Below are 16,435 nucleotides of genomic sequence, written 5' to 3'. Positions count from 1 at the left end.
GTGCCCATGGCAGGCACTTCCTGTCCCCAGGGCAGGGACTTCCTGTGCCCATGGCAGGCACTTCCTGTACCCAGGGCTGACATTTCCTGTACCCAGGGCTGACATTTCCTGTACCCAGGGCTGACATTTCCTATACCCAGGGCAGGGACTTCCTGTGCCCATGGCAGGCACTTCCTGTCCCCAGGGCAGGGACTTCCTGTGCCCATGGCAGGCACTTCCTGTCCCCAGGGATGACATTTCCTGTACCCAGGGCTAACATTTCCTGTACCCATGGCTGACATTTCCTGTACCCAGGGCTGACATTTCCTGTACCCAGGGCAGGCACTTCCTGTGCCCATGGCAGGCACTTCCTGTCCCCAGGGCAGGGACTTCCTGTGCCCATGGCAGGCACTTCCTGTGCCCATGGCAGGCACTTCCTGTACCCAGGGCTAACATTTCCTGTACCCATGGCTGGCACTTCCTGTACCCATGGCTGACATTTCCTGTACCCAGGGCTAACATTTCCTGTACCCATGGCAGGCACTTCCTGTGCCCATGGCAGGCACTTCCTGTACCCAGGGCTAACATTTCCTGTACCCAGGGCTGGCACTAGGCATTGGAAGGAGAGGGTACTAGGGTGCCCCACCAGATTGCCCCCCCACCTATACTCCATGTATTAGAGCCAATAATGGGGGGAATATCCTGATCACCCCACACAGGGGGCCACTGACCCATGTAACCCCCATCCCAGGCCAGTGGGTCTCACTGCTCTCTGCCTCTTTCCCCCACAGAGGTTAATAAGGATCACAGGGCAGGAATTCTGGGTCGGAATAAAGGACACTGGATCCCACCATAGTACCGGCATATGGAAGGGAAGATGGGACGACGGCAGTGAAGCGTAAGTACCCCAAGAACTGAATTCTACCCCCTGTAGCTGGGAGTTCTGCCCCATGTGTAAGTAATGTGCCCATTTGCCCATTAATGAGACTCTCTCATTGCCCTAGAACTCTCCCTACTGGAACTGGTACCTGTGCCAAGATGGGGGGCACCCTGACACTGGAGAATTGTTACACCCCCCTGCGCTGGATCTGTGAGAGACACGCCCCCTGAGTGGGAGGAGCCAGACATGTATCCCTTGGTTACTGTGCAGGGAGTCGTGTCTGGGCCAATGAACTGCCAGATTATTCCTGTACTGTGTGTGTGGGGGGGCCAAGGACTCCGTTAATTAGAGGTAATTACAAGATGGATCATTAGTATCATGGGATGTGTTATTATTTAGACAAGTGATTTCTATTCCAAGAGAAGGAGTCTGGTCTCTTCACCCAATCACAATCCATAGATTCCCACTGGAGCCAATAGGATGAGACTCAAGGACATTCCCCAAAGCCCTGATTGCAATTACGGGCCGAGCAGAACATCTGGGTCCAGAGGACTCTGGGGATGGGTTTGTGGGTGGGAGATGATGGGGTGTCACCAGGCTGCCCGACTGGGGCCCTAGGGGGCAAACAGGAAACAATAAGGAATAAATGAGAATATTGTGTACAACCAATGGGTTGTTGATATTGGGGAGACGCCCCCTTGCTGAGGTTGATGATGATTGGATATTTATCCAATCATGTGCTGTTGGACTGAGGGCAGAGACACATTGCCCAGGGGTAAGTGGCCAGGGGGCTTATATTTTCCCCTGTCTGGTGATAAGGTCATGTGACCGTTCATGTTCCACTCGCTTGGGGCAATGGGATGGGCCTGTATGTGAAAGGTCATTGGCTACAGGAAAATGGGAGGGGCTTCAGTTTATTGCTGCTGTTCCCCCCGTGCCCCAAATCAAGGAAGTGACCGGTGCCAGGGAATTCACCCGATTTATATCGGGCACAAGAGACTGTGTGTGGGCAAAAAGTCAGGGTACCCTCTGCGCTGGCACAGGCACTTATAGCAACCCACTGAGAAACCCAGAACTGAACACAATACAGAATCATTTACTTGGTATGACCCACTGGCCAACCCGCAACTGCCTTATCCGCAACCTGATCCGCCACCCACTGACCGCCATTACACAGGAAGTGCTGTTGTTGCGACAAAAATGGCTTCCTGAGACGCGAAAAAACATTGTTTAAAAGGGTAAAATATGGATAATATAGGTGTGACAGGGGCCCCTGTGCCAGTAGTGGGGACTGATGGTTATGTGTATAGTTTTACTTTGGTTGCAGTCAGTACAAGGTATTTATAGATCCGGCATTGTGTCACGGGGCCTCTCCTCACAGTGAAGGGGTCTGTGAACTCCAACAGCCAATGGAGGCCGACGGTATTGACTGGCCAATCAGAGGAGCTCAGGAGAAGAAGCTGGGGACTTGCCAGTTGAAGTTTTCAGTTAGGAGTTTTTGCTGGATAAAATAAAGAAGTTATTTCTCTTGCTATTGGGGTTACTGGGGGGCAGTCACTGATTGGATCCCGGTGCCTCCCGTGACAGAAAGTGGCGGCAGCGGTGGGATGATTTTTATACAGAACCACATACATTGGAGCATGAATTGGCTGAACTTCATCTCCCCACTCTCAGGGGTTTGTGTAGGAACAGGGGAATCACTGGTCTAACTAAAGCCCAGGGGCAGCTCTTATTGCCCCACACACAGGGGCCCATTCACGAAAGGTCGATAAAACGAGTGATATTTATAGCAGGCGTTAAAAATATTATCACTTCTTATATTTTGAGAATTAACGATCGATTCACTAAAAGGCACTTGTCTGAATTAAGAAGCGATGTTATTGTTGTTATTATCCAGCGATGACAGTTTTTCAAGCGATATTTTGTGGCATGCGATATATTTATGCGATATTATGTAGCACGCAATATTAGCGCTCGCTATTCCGCATGTTACCGTTACTTTCTGCAGATCCCATTTCCCTGCAAACTGGCGGCTGCGTCACTCTGGGGCCAATCACATACTTGAATAAATCCCACTGCAAAGCCCATATTGTCACCACAGCCAATCACCAGCTGCAGTTTTGTTTGTTAACGCCTACTCCTGGGAGGAGTTAAGTTTCACAGTAATTATCACCACATTTTATGGTTTTAACTCTTCAAAAATGTCTGGGAATTCTGCGTTAGTGTTATTTCTATGCCATAATTACCGCAATGCGATGGAAATAACGCTTTGTGATAATGCGGTATTTTGCACATGCGATATGAGCAGCAACGCATCTGAAATGACTTTGATGAATCGGTACTTACCGTATATACTCGTGTATAAGCCGAGTTTTTGAGCACCAAAAAGTGCTCAAAAAGTCACCCTCGGCTTATACTCGCGTATTTGGATAAAATGTATACCCCAGTGGATGTCCGCTCGCACCCCCACCACCAACCCCCCCCCTCGTGCAGGTACCTCGCTTTTGCACTGTACCGCTAACATCTAGGCATTAAAATAACTTATTTACAATTAAACTCAGCGGCATAGGCAGTCGCGCCACCTTCCCTAAGATGTGCGCACACAAAATATAGTGTACTTTTGTGCATTTTCGGCGCCGAAGTGAAGGCGATTGAAGTAAAACCGGCTTGGTTGAAAGGAAAGCCCCCCGGCAGAGGAGAGCAGGGCAGCCGAGACGGTACCAATACGACGGGCACGGGAAGCTTAGGCAGCGCTGGGAGACGTTCCTGTCAGGTTACCCAATCTTTTCCCTCTTCGGCACAATCCGGACACAGTGACAGAGGAGCGTGGGCCTCGGCCCCTAGGAGGCTCAAGTGCCAGATGCTTCACTCCAAAGAGATTTTTGGGCCTGCCTAGTCATGGGCATCATGCACTTCTCAACATCATGTAATTGTAGTATTATGTAAGCCCACCCTAGGCTTATACTCGAGTCCATACAGTTTTCCAGTTTTCTTAGGTAAAATTAGGTACCTCGGCTTATATTCGGATTGGCTTATACTCGAGTATATATGGTAATTAACAAACACTTTTTAACCCATCAAACTATGCGTTAAGCGTTAATGACCTTTAGTGAATCGTCTCAGCCAGGGCTAACAGATAGGGCAAGTTTATTAGTGGATGAGGAGCAGGCAGGTCCGTCCCCAGCCCAGATACACGTGCAAGTGAAATGGATGCTGGGACTGAGCTGCCGATACACGGGGCAGCAGTGGGTCAGGGGGAGGATGGCCCCACTATGGTGAAGTATCAGTCAAGGCTTATGGTTCTGGGATTGGACCTCACTGGTTCAGAACGTCTTAAACTCATGGAATTGACCATTCAGGAGGAGCAGATGAGTCCCATGTCCCACTATGAGCCCAGACCTGCCCCCCCCCAATACTGAGCATGTCAAGCCCACCCATGCAGCCTGATAACTTCTGGGAAGGAATGGACACGTAGCTGCACATCTTTATGTGTGAGGGTTACACTGTCCCTAAGGCAGAATGGGCCAAGATACTTGCTGGTAACCTGTGGGGGAAAGTGACATCTATAGAGAGACCCCATACCCCCAGCGGCTGATTATGAGCCAGTAAAGTGCGTATTGCTGAATCATTATCTCCCCAGAAACCTATCGGCAGTCATTCCGCACCCTAAATAAACTCGCCTCGCCTTGCCGGATGGAAGGTACTTCCAGCTGAACTTCTGGTTGGAGCTTAAACTGCTCTTACTAACTAGTTCTATCTGTCTCACCCTCCTAGAGAGAGTGCTGTTACAGTTTCTCCTATTCTATCTAGTGCTCATTCACGGGGCCCTGTGCCCGACTTCACCAGAGTGGGGCAATAAGGCTTTACTGGGGCCTATTCTGCTCCCAGGCTCAGTGGAGCTGTTCCTTGAGAATCAGAGGCAGCCAAAGAGAAAGCCACACCTCCTTGCTAAACACTATATTGGTGGGCAAGGGGTGGGGACAACCAACTAAACCAATAAAGTATAATGAACACAATCAGGAAGGGGTAGGGGATAAAGCCATAGGGGCAGCTTAACCCTATGGGTCCCTACATATGTGTGAGTGTATGTGAGTGAGTGCAGAACTGATTGTTAGGGAGAGATTGGACACTCAGTACTGAGCCCTCTGGACCCCCCCAGGGTAGGAAATGAAGTGAGTATGAGTGTGAGTATGAGTGTGAGTATGAGGGATGCACCGGTTCTGGATGGGCCCACAATTCAGCTCTGGCCGAACAGAATCCGTAGAATCACATGACTTTTTGTCACACAAACACAGAAGTAGAAATGTTCCCCTCAGGCCGAGCCCCTCCCTGGTTCCTGGGCCCGATCCTTCTATAGATTCAGAAGATGAAGTGAAAGCTCATGAGTCGGTGGCAGCAGTGTCAGTGCCTTCCGGTTCTTTCACCACAAGCCCCTCCCCCCGCTGCACTCACTTCTATTGCTGTCAGAGGAGACGCAGCTCCACTCAGTACAGCCAAGTCCATGGAGTCTGGGGGGGAGACGAGCCCACCCAGCAGGGCAGGTAAGTGAGTCTGTGCTGGGTCTATAGCAGGGATCCCCAACCTTTTTTACCCATGAGCAATATTCAAATGTAAAAAGAGTTGGGGAGCAACACAAGCATAAAAAAGGTACCTGAGGTGCCATATAAGGACTATGATTGGCTATTTGTACTGGCTATGTGTACTGGCAGCCTATAGGGGGCTCTGTTTGGCTTTACACTGGGTTTTAGGCAACCAAAACGTGCCTCCAAGCCAAGTATTCAAAAGATAAGTGCCTGCTTTGAGGCAACTGGGAGCAACATCCAAGGGGTTGGGGAGCAACATCCAAGAGGTTGGGGAGCAACATCCAAGGGGTTGGGGAGCAACATCCAAGGGGTTGGGGAGCAACATTCAAGGGGTTGGGGAGGAACATCCAAGGGGTTGGGGAGCAACATTCAAGGGGTTGGGGAGCAACATCCAAGGGGTCGGGGAGCAACATTCAAGGGGTCGGAGAGGAACATCCAAGGGGTCGGGGAGCAACATTCAAGGGGTCGGGGAGCAACATCCAAGGGGTTGGGGAGGAACATCCAAGGGGTCGGGGAGCAACATTCAAGGGGTTGGGGAGGAACATCCAAGGGGTCGGGGAGCAACATTCAAGGGGTCGGGGAGGAACATCCAAGGGGTTGGGGAGCAACATTCAAGGGGTTGGGGAGGAACATCCAAGGGGTCGGGGAGCAACATTCAAGGGGTTGGGGAGGAACATCCAAGGGGTCGGGGAGCAACATTCAAGGGGTCGGGGAGGAACATCCAAGGGGTTGGGGAGCAACATTCAAGGGGTTGGGGAGGAACATCCAAGGGGTTGGGGAGCAACATTCAAGGGGTTGGGGAGGAACATCCAAGGGGTCGGGGAGCAACATTCAAGGGGTCGGGGAGGAACATCCAAGGGGTTGGGGAGCAACATTCAAGGGGTTGGGGAGGAACATCCAAGGGGTTGGGGAGCAACATCCAAGGGGTTGGGGAGCAACATTCAAGGGGTTGGGGAGGAACATCTAAGGGGTTGGGGAGCAACATCCAAGGGGTTGGGGAGCAACATTCAAGGGGTTGGGGAGGAACATCCAAGGGGTCGGGGAGCAACATTCAAGGGGTCGGGGAGGAACATCCAAGGGGTTGGGGAGGAACATCCAAGGGGTTGGGGAGCAACATTCAAGGGGTTGGGGAGGAACATCCAAGGGGTTGGGGAGCAACATCCAAGGGGTTGGGGAGCAACATTCAAGGGGTTGGGGAGGAACATCCAAGGGGTCGGGGAGCAACATTCAAGGGGTCGGGGAGGAACATCCAAGGGGTTGGGGAGCAACATTCAAGGGGTTGGGGAGGAACATCCAAGGGGTCGGGGAGCAACATCCAAGGGGTCGGGGAGCAACATTCAAGGGGTTGGGGAGGAACATCCAAGGGGTTGGTGAGCAACATTCAAGGGGTTGGGGAGGAACATCCAAGGGGTTGGGGAGCAACATCCAAGGGGTCGGGGAGCAACATTCAAGGGGTCGGGGAGGAACATCCAAGGGGTCGGGGAGCAACATTCAAGGGGTCGGGGAGGAACATCCAAGGGGTGGGGGAGCAACATCCAAGGGGTCGGGGAGCAACATCCAAGGGGTCGGGGAGCAACATCCAAGGGGTCGGGGAGCAACATCCAAGGGGTCGGGGAGCAACATCCAAGGGGTTGGGGAGCAACATCCAAGGGGTTGGGGAGCAACATCCAAGGGGTTGGGGAGCAACATCCAAGGGGTTGGGGAGCAACATTCAAGGGGTTGGGGAGCCCCAAGGGGTTGGGGAGCAAATTCAAGGGGTTGGGAGCAAATCCAAGGGTTTGGGGAGCAACATTCAAGGGGTAGGGGAGCAACATCCAAGGGGTTGGGGAGCAACATTCAAGGGGTTGGGGAGCAACATCCAAGGGGTTGGGGAGCAACATCCAAGGGGTTGGGGAGCAACATCCAAGGGGTTGGGGAGCAACATTCAAGGGGTAGGGGAGCAACATCCAAGGGGTCGGGGAGCAACATCCAAGGGGTCGGGGAGCAACATCCAAGGGGTCGGGGAGCAACATCCAAGGGGTCGGGGAGCAACATTCAAGGGGTCGGGGAGCAACATCCAAGGGGTCGGGGAGCAACATCCAAGGGGTCGCGGAGGAACATGCAAGGGGTCGGGGAGCAACATCCAAGGAGTCGGGGAGCAACATCCAAGGGGTCGGGGAGCAACATCCAAGGGGTCGGGGAGCAACATCCAAGGGGTTGGTGAGCAACATGTTGCCCCCGAGCTACTGGTTGGGGATCACTGGTCTATAAAGTCCCTATAGCCCCCCAATAACTGCAGTAGGGACTCCCATTCAGCAGCACCTGATCTTGATGGCTTCTAAGCTGTCATGCCAATGTGAATGCCCATCGGTGCCACATTCTCTCTGCATTTCCATCAAGAATTTGCCTGGGACAGTCCCACTGAGGGTATAGATGGGTGTGTAAGGATAAGCCCACCCACTACTGTGCCCACCTTGGCGCTCCCAGTCCCACCTGTGCCCACCTTGGTGCTCCCAGTCCCACCTGTGCAAACCTTGGCACTGCCAGTCCCACCTGTGCCCACCTTGGTGCTGCCAGTCCCACCTGTGCCCACCTTGGCACTGCCAGTCCCACCTGTGCCCACCTTGGCACTCCCAGTCCCACCTGTGCCCACCTTGGCGATCCCAGTCGCACCTGTGCCCACCTTGGCGCTCCCAGTCCCACCTGTGCCCACCTTGGCGCTCCCAGTCCCACCTGTGCCCACCTTGGCGCTCCCAGTGCCACCTGTGCCCACCTTGGCGCTCCCAGTGCCACCTGTGCAAATCTTGGCACTGCCAGTCCCACCTGTGCCCACCTTGGCGCCCCCAGTCCCACCTGTGCCCACCTTGGCGCTCCCAGTCCCACCTGTGCCCACCTTGGTGATCCCAGTCCCACCTGTGCCCACCTTGGTGCTCCCAGTCCCACCTGTGCCCACCTTGGTGCTCCCAGTCCCACCTGTGCCCACCTTGGTGATCCCAGTCCCACCTGTACCCAGGTATCTCAGCATGTAACTCTGGGCCATACCATTTCACTTACACCCCTATGTGAACACCTAGATACACATTGCTTGGAGTTGGTGTCTCCCACCCCAGATGAAGGGGCCACAGAGAGTGGGATTGGGGCAACAGTGATTGGTCCCAGTAAAGTTCCTCTATAGACCAAACTTAACCCCATATAGCCTGGCTCATATGTAACTACAATATGGCCCCCGGTCCCAATGTGGCTTAGAACTCTTATTCATGTCTTTTGGGAATGTCCATTGATCCAGCATTTCTGCTCCGGGGTCCAGAAACCCAATATCCAAGTACCCACTCACTCACGTGAGTCAACTCACCTTTTATTCCCCCCTCCCCCAGGCTCACGTTGGTCACTCACTGTGGCCCCCATTCTACTGATCGTCCTGCTGTCCTGCTGCCTCATCCTGCAGTCTGTGACTCTGCTCCTCCGAGGGACAGGTGGGTAATACTGGGCCCCCCCACATCCCTATCTGAGGGGCCCCATGCAGTCTGTGACTCTGCTCCCCCGAGGGACAGGTGGGTAATACTGGGCCCCCACATCCCTATCTGAGGGGCCCCATGCAGTCTGTGACTCTGCTCCTCCGAGGGACAGGTGGGTAATACTGGGCCCCCACATCCCTATCTGAGGGGCCCCATGCAGTCTGTGACTCTGCTCCTCCGAGGGACAGGTGGGTAATACTGGGCCCCCCCACATCCCTATCTGAGGGGCCCCATGCAGTCTGTGACTCTGCTCCCCCGAGGGACAGGTGGGTAATACTGGGCCCCCACATCCCTATCTGAGGGGCCCCATGCAGTCTGTGACTCTGCTCCTCCGAGGGACAGGTGGGTAATACTGGCCCCCCCACATCCCTATCTGAGGGGCCCCATGCAGTCTGTGACTCTGCTCCTCCGAGGGACAGGTGGGTAATACTGGCCCCCCCACATCCCTATCTGAGGGGCCCCATGCAGTCTGTGACTCTGCTCCTCCGAGGGACAGGTGGGTAATACTGCCCCCCCCACATCCCTATCTGAGGGGCCCATGCAGTCTGTGACTCTGCTCCTCCGAGGGACAGGTGGGTAATACTGGCCCCCCCACATCCCTAACTGAGGGGCCCCATGCAGTCTGTGACCTCTGCTCCTCCGAGGGACAGGTGGGTAATACTGGCCCCCCCACATCCCTATCTGAGGGGCCCCATGCAGTCTGTGACTCTGCTCCTCCGAGGGACAGGTGGGTAATACTGGGGCCCCCACATCCCTATCTGAGGGGCCCCATGCAGTCTGTGACTCTGCTCCTCCGAGGGACAGGTGGGTAATACTGGCCCCCCCACATCCCTAACTGAGGGGGCCCCATGCAGTCTGTGACTCTGCTCCTCCGAGGGACAGGTGGGTAATACTGGCCCCCCCACATCCCTATCTGAGGGGCCCCATGCAGTCTGTGACTCTGCTCCTCCGAGGGACAGGTGGGTAATACTGGCCCCCCCACATCCCTAACTGAGGGGCCCCATGCAGTCTGTGACTCTGCTCCTCCGAGGGACAGGTGGGTAATACTGGCCCCCCCACATCCCTATCTGAGGGGCCCCATGCAGTCTGTGACTCTGCTCCTCCGAGGGACAGGTGGGTAATACTGGGGCCCCCACATCCCTATCTGAGGGGCCCCATGCAGTCTGTGACTCTGCTCCCCCGAGGGACAGGTGGGTAATACTGGGCCCCCACATCCCTATCTGAGGGGCCCCATGCAGTCTGTGACTCTGCTCCTCCGAGGGACAGGTGGGTAATACTGGCCCCCCCACATCCCTATCTGAGGGGCCCCATGCAGTCTGTGACTCTGCTCCTCCGAGGGACAGGTGGGTAATACTGGGCCCCCCCACATCCCTATCTGAGGGGCCCCATGCAGTCTGTGACTCTGCTCCCCCGAGGGACAGGTGGGTAATACTGGGCCCCCACATCCCTATCTGAGGGGCCCCATGCAGTCTGTGACTCTGCTCCTCCGAGGGACAGGTGGGTAATACTGGCCCCCCCACATCCCTATCTGAGGGGCCCCATGCAGTCTGTGACTCTGCTCCTCCGAGGGACAGGTGGGTAATACTGGCCCCCCCACATCCCTAACTGAGAGGCCCCATGCAGTCTGTGACTCTGCTCCTCCGAGGGACAGGTGGGTAGTACTGGGCCCCCCCACATCCCTATCTGAGGGGCCCCATGCAGTCTGTGACTCTGCTCCTCCGAGGGACAGGTGGGTAATACTGGCCCCCCCACATCCCTATCTGAGGGGCCCCATGCAGTCTGTGACTCTGCTCCTCCGAGGGACAGGTGGGTAATACTGGGGCCCCCACATCCCTATCTGAGGGGCCCCATGCAGTCTGTGACTCTGCTCCTCCGAGGGACAGGTGGGTAATACTGGCCCCCCCACATCCCTATCTGAGGGGCCCCATGCAGTCTGTGACTCTGCTCCTCCGAGGGACAGGTGGGTAATACTGGCCCCCCCACATCCCTATCTGAGGGGCCCCATGCAGTCTGTGACTCTGCTCCCCCGAGGGACAGGTGGGTAATACTGGGGCCCCCACATCCCTATCTGAGGGGCCCCATGCCGTCCATTTACCCTGTAACAGAAACGTACCTGCACCCCCAGCCCCTCCAGCTAGAAGCCCCTCATCTCTCCCGCCTCCCATGGGGCCATTAGCGTTGGCCCCCCTGAAAGTTCCTGAAAATAACTGGATGTCTCTTGATTTCAAGGAGCCAATCAGCCAATCAGTGGAGGGGGAACAACACGCTCGGCAGGTAAGTGTCTGAGAGTTACTGGGGGTCTCTGGGGAAGGCCTCTGTGTAGGTAGTAACGTTGGCGCTGTTACATTTACCCAGGAGCCATAGCCCATTGGAGCCCGTGTTGGGGAGGGGACTGGTGCCCCCCATACTGGCCAAAGGAGTGAAGCAGAGAGTTTGGGTATCAGATCCCAGAGATAGAGAACTGGCTAGTGTTGGGCAAGGGCCTGGGAGAGGAGGCTAGTGTTGGGCAAGGGCCTGGGAGAGGAGGCTAGTGTTGGGCAAGGGCCTGGGAGAGGAGGCTAGTGTTGGGCAAGGGCCTGGGAGAGGAGGCTAGTGTTGGGCAAGGGCCTGGGAGAGGAGGCTAGTGTTGGGCAAGGGCCTGGGAGAGGAGGCTAGTGTTGGGCAAGGGCCTGGGAGAGGAGGCTAGTGTTGGGCAAGGGCCTGGGAGAGGAGGCTAGTGTTGGGCAAGGGCCTGGGAGAGGAGGCTAGTGTTGGGCAAGGGCCTGAGAGAGGAGGGCTAGTGTTGGGCAAGGGCCTGAGAGAGGAGGCTAGTGTTGGGCAAGGGCCTGAGAGAGGAGGCTAGTGTTGGGCAAGGGCCTGGGAGAGGAGGCTAGTGTTGGGCAAAGGCCTGGGAGAGGAGGCTAGTGTTGGGCAAGGGCCTGGGAGAGGAGGATAGTGTTGGGCAAGGGCCTGAGAGAGGAGGCTAGTGTTGGGCAAGGGCCTGGGAGAGGAGGCTAGTGTTGGGCAAGGGCCTGAGAGAGGAGGCTAGTGTTGGGCAAGGGCCTGGGAGAGGAGGCTAGTGTTGGGCAAGGGCCTGGGAGAGGAGGCTAGTGTTGGGCAAGGGCCTGGGAGAGGAGGCTAGTGTTGGGCAAGGGCCTGGGAGATGAGGCTAGTGTTGGGCAAGGGCCTGAGAGAGGAGGCTAGTGTTGGGCAAGGGCCTGGGGGAGGAGGCTAGTATTGGGCAAGGAGAGGAGAAGGTCAGTGCCCATCTGATACCCACCAGTCAGTGCCATACTGATCTGTTAGAATAGGGTTATTGGCAGGGGGTTTTCCCCCAGGGACTGGTCCTGCCCTTTTCCCCTCTGTGATTGGTGGGTGCACAGGGGGTTCTGCATGTAATTGGTAAGGAGAGGGCCCCATTACCACCCGTGTCTCTTGCTGCTCCCCACCTTGCGCATATGAGGGGGGCATCTACCCTTCCTGTCTCTGTGCTCTGAAATGGACACAGCCATCGCCTGGGGGCAAAAAGGGTAAATTAAATGTATAGAGTGACAGATAAAATGTGTCTGTGTTAGTGAGGAGTCTGTTATCCAGAGCTGGGGGGGTAGCCTGGGGGCATTTAGCATGGGGCAGTTAGCAGGGATGAGGTAAGAAGCCAGGGTTGGAGCAGAAGGTATAGCTATATATATATATCTGTCAGTGACTCGCTGTATATTGTAGGTACGGGGGGGCCCTGCCCCGAGCCCTGGATACTGATGCACAATAAATGCTATTTCTTCTCTGAAGTCACGATGAGCCGGGAGGACAGTGAGAGAAACTGCACCTCTGGGGGCTCCACCCTGGCACAGGTGCCAACGGGAAAGGGCACGTTGCAGGTACTGGCACCTTACTGACACATCATGGGCCCTGGGGCCCCGGGAAACCCAACTAAGCTCCCTCTTGGCCCCCAGAGGCTTAACAGCATCTCATTGGCTACAACTTCCTGGGAACCAATCAGAGAACTAATCCCCATTGGCTGATGGGTAGGGGCGGGGATACTACATAACAGATACAGGATGGCCCTGGGGTGTTATGGGTAATTCCTAATATGGGGGGGCTGGAAGCCTTGGTGGGGGGACCCATGTGCTGATAAAGGGAATGGGCTCAGTTATGGGGAAAGGCTGGCCCAGTTGGGATTGGTTACACTGGGGGGGGGGGCAGTTAAGGGGGGGTCACTATATATAAATATATAAGGGGGGGTCACTATATATAAATATATAAGGGGGGGCAGTAATGAAATAGAGAAAGTACAGGGAAGAGCGACTAAGCTGATAAAGGGAATGGGCTCAGTTATGGGGAAAGGCTGGCCCAGTTGGGATTGGTTACACTGGGGGGGGGGGGAGTTAAGGGGGGGTCACTATATATAAGGGGGGGCAGTAATGAAATAGAGAAAGTACAGGGAAGAGCGACTAAGCTGATAAAGGGAATGGGCTCAGTTATGGGGAAAGGCTGGCCCAGTTGGGATTGGTTACACTGGGGGGGGGGGGCAGTTAAGGGGGGGTCACTATATATAAATATATAAGGGGGGGCAGTAATGAAATAGAGAAAGTACAGGGAAGAGCGACTAAGCTGATAAAGGGAATGGGCTCAGTTATGGGGAAAGGCTGGCCCAGTTGGGATTGGTTACACTGGGGGGGGCAGTTAAGGGGGGGTCACTATATATAAATATATAAGGGGGGGCAGTAATGAAATAGAGAAAGTACAGGGAAGAGCGACTAAGCTGATAAAGGGAATGGGCTGTTATGGGGAAAGGCTGGCCCAGTTGGGATTGGTTACACTGGGGGGGGGGGGGCAGTTAAGGGGGGGGTCACTATATATAAATATATAAGGGGGGGCAGTAATGAAATAGAGAAAGTACAGGGAAGAGCGACTAAGCTGATAAAGGGAATGGGCTCAGTTATGGGGAAAGGCTGGCCCAGTTGGGATTGGTTACACTGGGGGGGGCAGTTAAGGGGGGGTCACTATATATAAATATATAAGGGGGGGCAGTAATGAAATAGAGAAAGTACAGGGAAGAGCGACTAAGCTGATAAAGGGAATGGGCTCAGTTATGGGGAAAGGCTGGCCCAGTTGGGATTGGTTACACTGGGGAAGGGGCAGTTAAGGGGGGGTCACTATATATAAATATATAAGGGGGGGCAGTAATGAAATAGAGAAAGTACAGGGAAGAGCGACTAAGCTGATAAAGGGAATGGGCTCAGTTATGGGGAAAGGCTGGCCCAGTTGGGATTGGTTACACTGGGGGGGGGGGGGGGGAGTTAAGGGGGGGTCACTATATATAAGGGGGGGCAGTAATGAAATAGAGAAAGTACAGGGAAGAGTGACTAAGCTGATAAAGGGAATGGGCTCAGTTATGGGGAAAGGCTGGCCCAGTTGGGATTGGTTACACTGGGGGGGGGGGGGGGGCAGTTAAGGGGGGGTCACTATATATAAATATATAAGGGGGGGGCAGTAATGAAATAGAGAAAGTACAGGGAAGAGCGACTAAGCTGATAAAGGGAATGGGCTCAGTTATGGGGAAAGGCTGGCCCAGTTGGGATTGGTTACACTGGGGAAGGGGCAGTTAAGGGGGGGTCACTATATATAAATATATAAGGGGGGGCAGTAATGAAATAGAGAAAGTACAGGGAAGAGCGACTAAGCTGATAAAGGGAATGGGCTCAATTATGGGGAAAGGCTGGCCCAGTTGGGATTGGTTACACTGGGGGGGGGGGGGGGGGGCAGTTAAGGGGGGGGTCACTATATATAAATATATAAGGGGGGCAGTAATGAAATAGAGAAAGTACAGGGAAGAGCGACTAAGCTGATAAAGGGAATGGGCTCAGTTATGGGGAAAGGCTGGCCCAGTTGGGATTGGTTACACTGGGGAAGGGGCAGTTAAGGGGGGGGGGGGTCACTATATATAAATATATAAGGGGGGGCAGTAATGAAATAGAGAAAGTACAGGGAAGAGCGACTAAGCTGATAAAGGGAATGGGCTCAGTTATGGGGAAAGGCTGGCCCAGTTGGGATTGGTTACACTGGGGAAGGGGCAGTTAAGGGGGGGGTCACTATATATAAATATATAAGGGGGGGCAGTAATGAAATAGAGAAAGTACAGGGAAGAGCGACAGGGGGCCACTGACCCATGTAACCCCCATCCCAGGCCAGTGGGTCTCACTGCTCTCTGCCTCTTTCCCCCACAGAGGTTAATAAGGATCACAGGGCAGGAATTCTGGGTCGGAATAAAGGACGTCGGATCCCACTATAGTACCGGCATATGGAAGGGAAGATGGGACGACGGCAGAGAAGAGTAAGTACCCCAAGAACTGAATTCTACCCCCTGTAGCTGGGAGTTCTGCCCCATGTGTAAGTAATGTGCCCATTTGCCCATTAATGAGACTCTCTCATTGCCCTAGAACTCTCCCTACTGGAACTGGTACCTGTGCCAAGATGGGGGGCACCCTGATACTGGAGAATTGTTACACCCCCCTGCGCTGGATCTGTGAGAGACACGCCCCCTGAGTGGGAGGAGCCAGACATGTATCCCTTGGTTACTGTGCAGGGAGTCGTGTCTGGGCCAATGAACTGCCAGATTATTCCTGTACTGTGTGTGTGGGGGGGCCAAGGACTCCGTTAATTAGATGTATAGAATCAGTTAACATGTGCTACACAGTGCAAATAGCTTCTTGCAGCCCCAGGTGCCCGCTGTGCCCACTGCCCGGGCAAATAAGTACAAAAATGAAAGAGACCAGTCAATTACTTAATATTCTAAAAGACTGTAAAGTTACAGCTCAAACACCGCTAACTAGTCCACATGTTAGTAGCCTCTATACACCTACAGCAGCTTAGGGGGCAGTGGAAGGATGGTTGCGGGCAGCCTCCCACTACACTGGGAAAGAGAAGGCATTTTTATGAATTTATTGGAGATTGTACTGTGTGACAGTTACTGTATATACTCGAGTATAAGCCTAGTTATTCAGCACCCAAAATGTGCTCAAAAAGTCACCCTCAGCTTATACTCGAATTGGGTGCCATGGGTCCCTCCAGGCTAGCACCCTCTCTCCTTTGTGTGCAAATGAGGCCCCCCGCTCCCAAATTCATCTCCCATCCTCACCTGCCCCATTCTGCACTAGGCATTTCTCTTTATATTCTATATAAACTATATATAGTTTTGAAGGATTTTAACTCTTTGGGCCTGATTCACTAACGTGTGATAAAAATTATCGCATGCTTTTTTGCTTTAAATAAGTCGCGATAATTAGCGTGTGATTCACCATAGTATTATTGCATGCGTTAAGTCGCCATTTTCGCATGCAGTATTTCTCGCGCTAGTTTTACCGCATACGTTAATTTCCGCGCTGAAAAGAATACGATCGCATGATTCACTATAACTTTGGCGCGCTAAATATCGCATTCGGCTATGCGAAAATTAACCCCTACTACAGGCAGGCGATAATTATAGAAAAGTACAGTAAATGAGTTCTTGGCAATAAAATATG

The 16,435-nt window shown here is 54.0% G+C and overlaps 1 protein-coding gene across 1 annotated transcript; it reads left to right on the top strand.

Annotated features, from left to right (window-relative positions):
• The first annotated feature begins 5,294 nt into the window (after positions 1-5,294).
• LOC116408254 (C-type lectin domain family 2 member L-like) lies at positions 5,295-15,938 on the top strand. The gene is made up of 6 exons (XM_031895044.1): positions 5,295-5,400; positions 8,796-8,894; positions 11,166-11,210; positions 12,636-12,790; positions 15,140-15,246; positions 15,353-15,938. Exons 1-6 carry the CDS (start codon positions 5,361-5,363, stop codon positions 15,456-15,458), a joined length of 552 nt encoding a protein of 183 aa, XP_031750904.1. The 5' UTR covers positions 5,295-5,360; the 3' UTR covers positions 15,459-15,938.
• Positions 15,939-16,435: the final 497 nt, after the last annotated feature.

This window comes from Xenopus tropicalis, chromosome 1, assembly GCF_000004195.4.
Source record: "Xenopus tropicalis strain Nigerian chromosome 1, UCB_Xtro_10.0, whole genome shotgun sequence".
In the NCBI taxonomy this organism is placed as follows: domain Eukaryota; kingdom Metazoa; phylum Chordata; class Amphibia; order Anura; family Pipidae; genus Xenopus; species Xenopus tropicalis.
The sequence above is the reverse complement of the archived record's forward strand: the minus strand, read 5'-3'. Positions and strand labels throughout refer to the sequence as shown.

Bases quoted from the DNA above. Each gene is read 5' to 3' on its own strand.
- LOC116408254 (XM_031895044.1), top strand. From the start codon at position 5,361: ATGGAGTCTGGGGGGGAGACGAGCCCACCCAGCAGGGCAG. The intron at 11,211-12,635 runs GTAAGTGTCTGA...TGTATATTGTAG, and splicing joins GGGAACAACACGCTCGGCAG to GTACGGGGGGGCCCTGCCCC. The intron at 12,791-15,139 runs GTACTGGCACCT...TTTCCCCCACAG, and splicing joins CGGGAAAGGGCACGTTGCAG to AGGTTAATAAGGATCACAGG.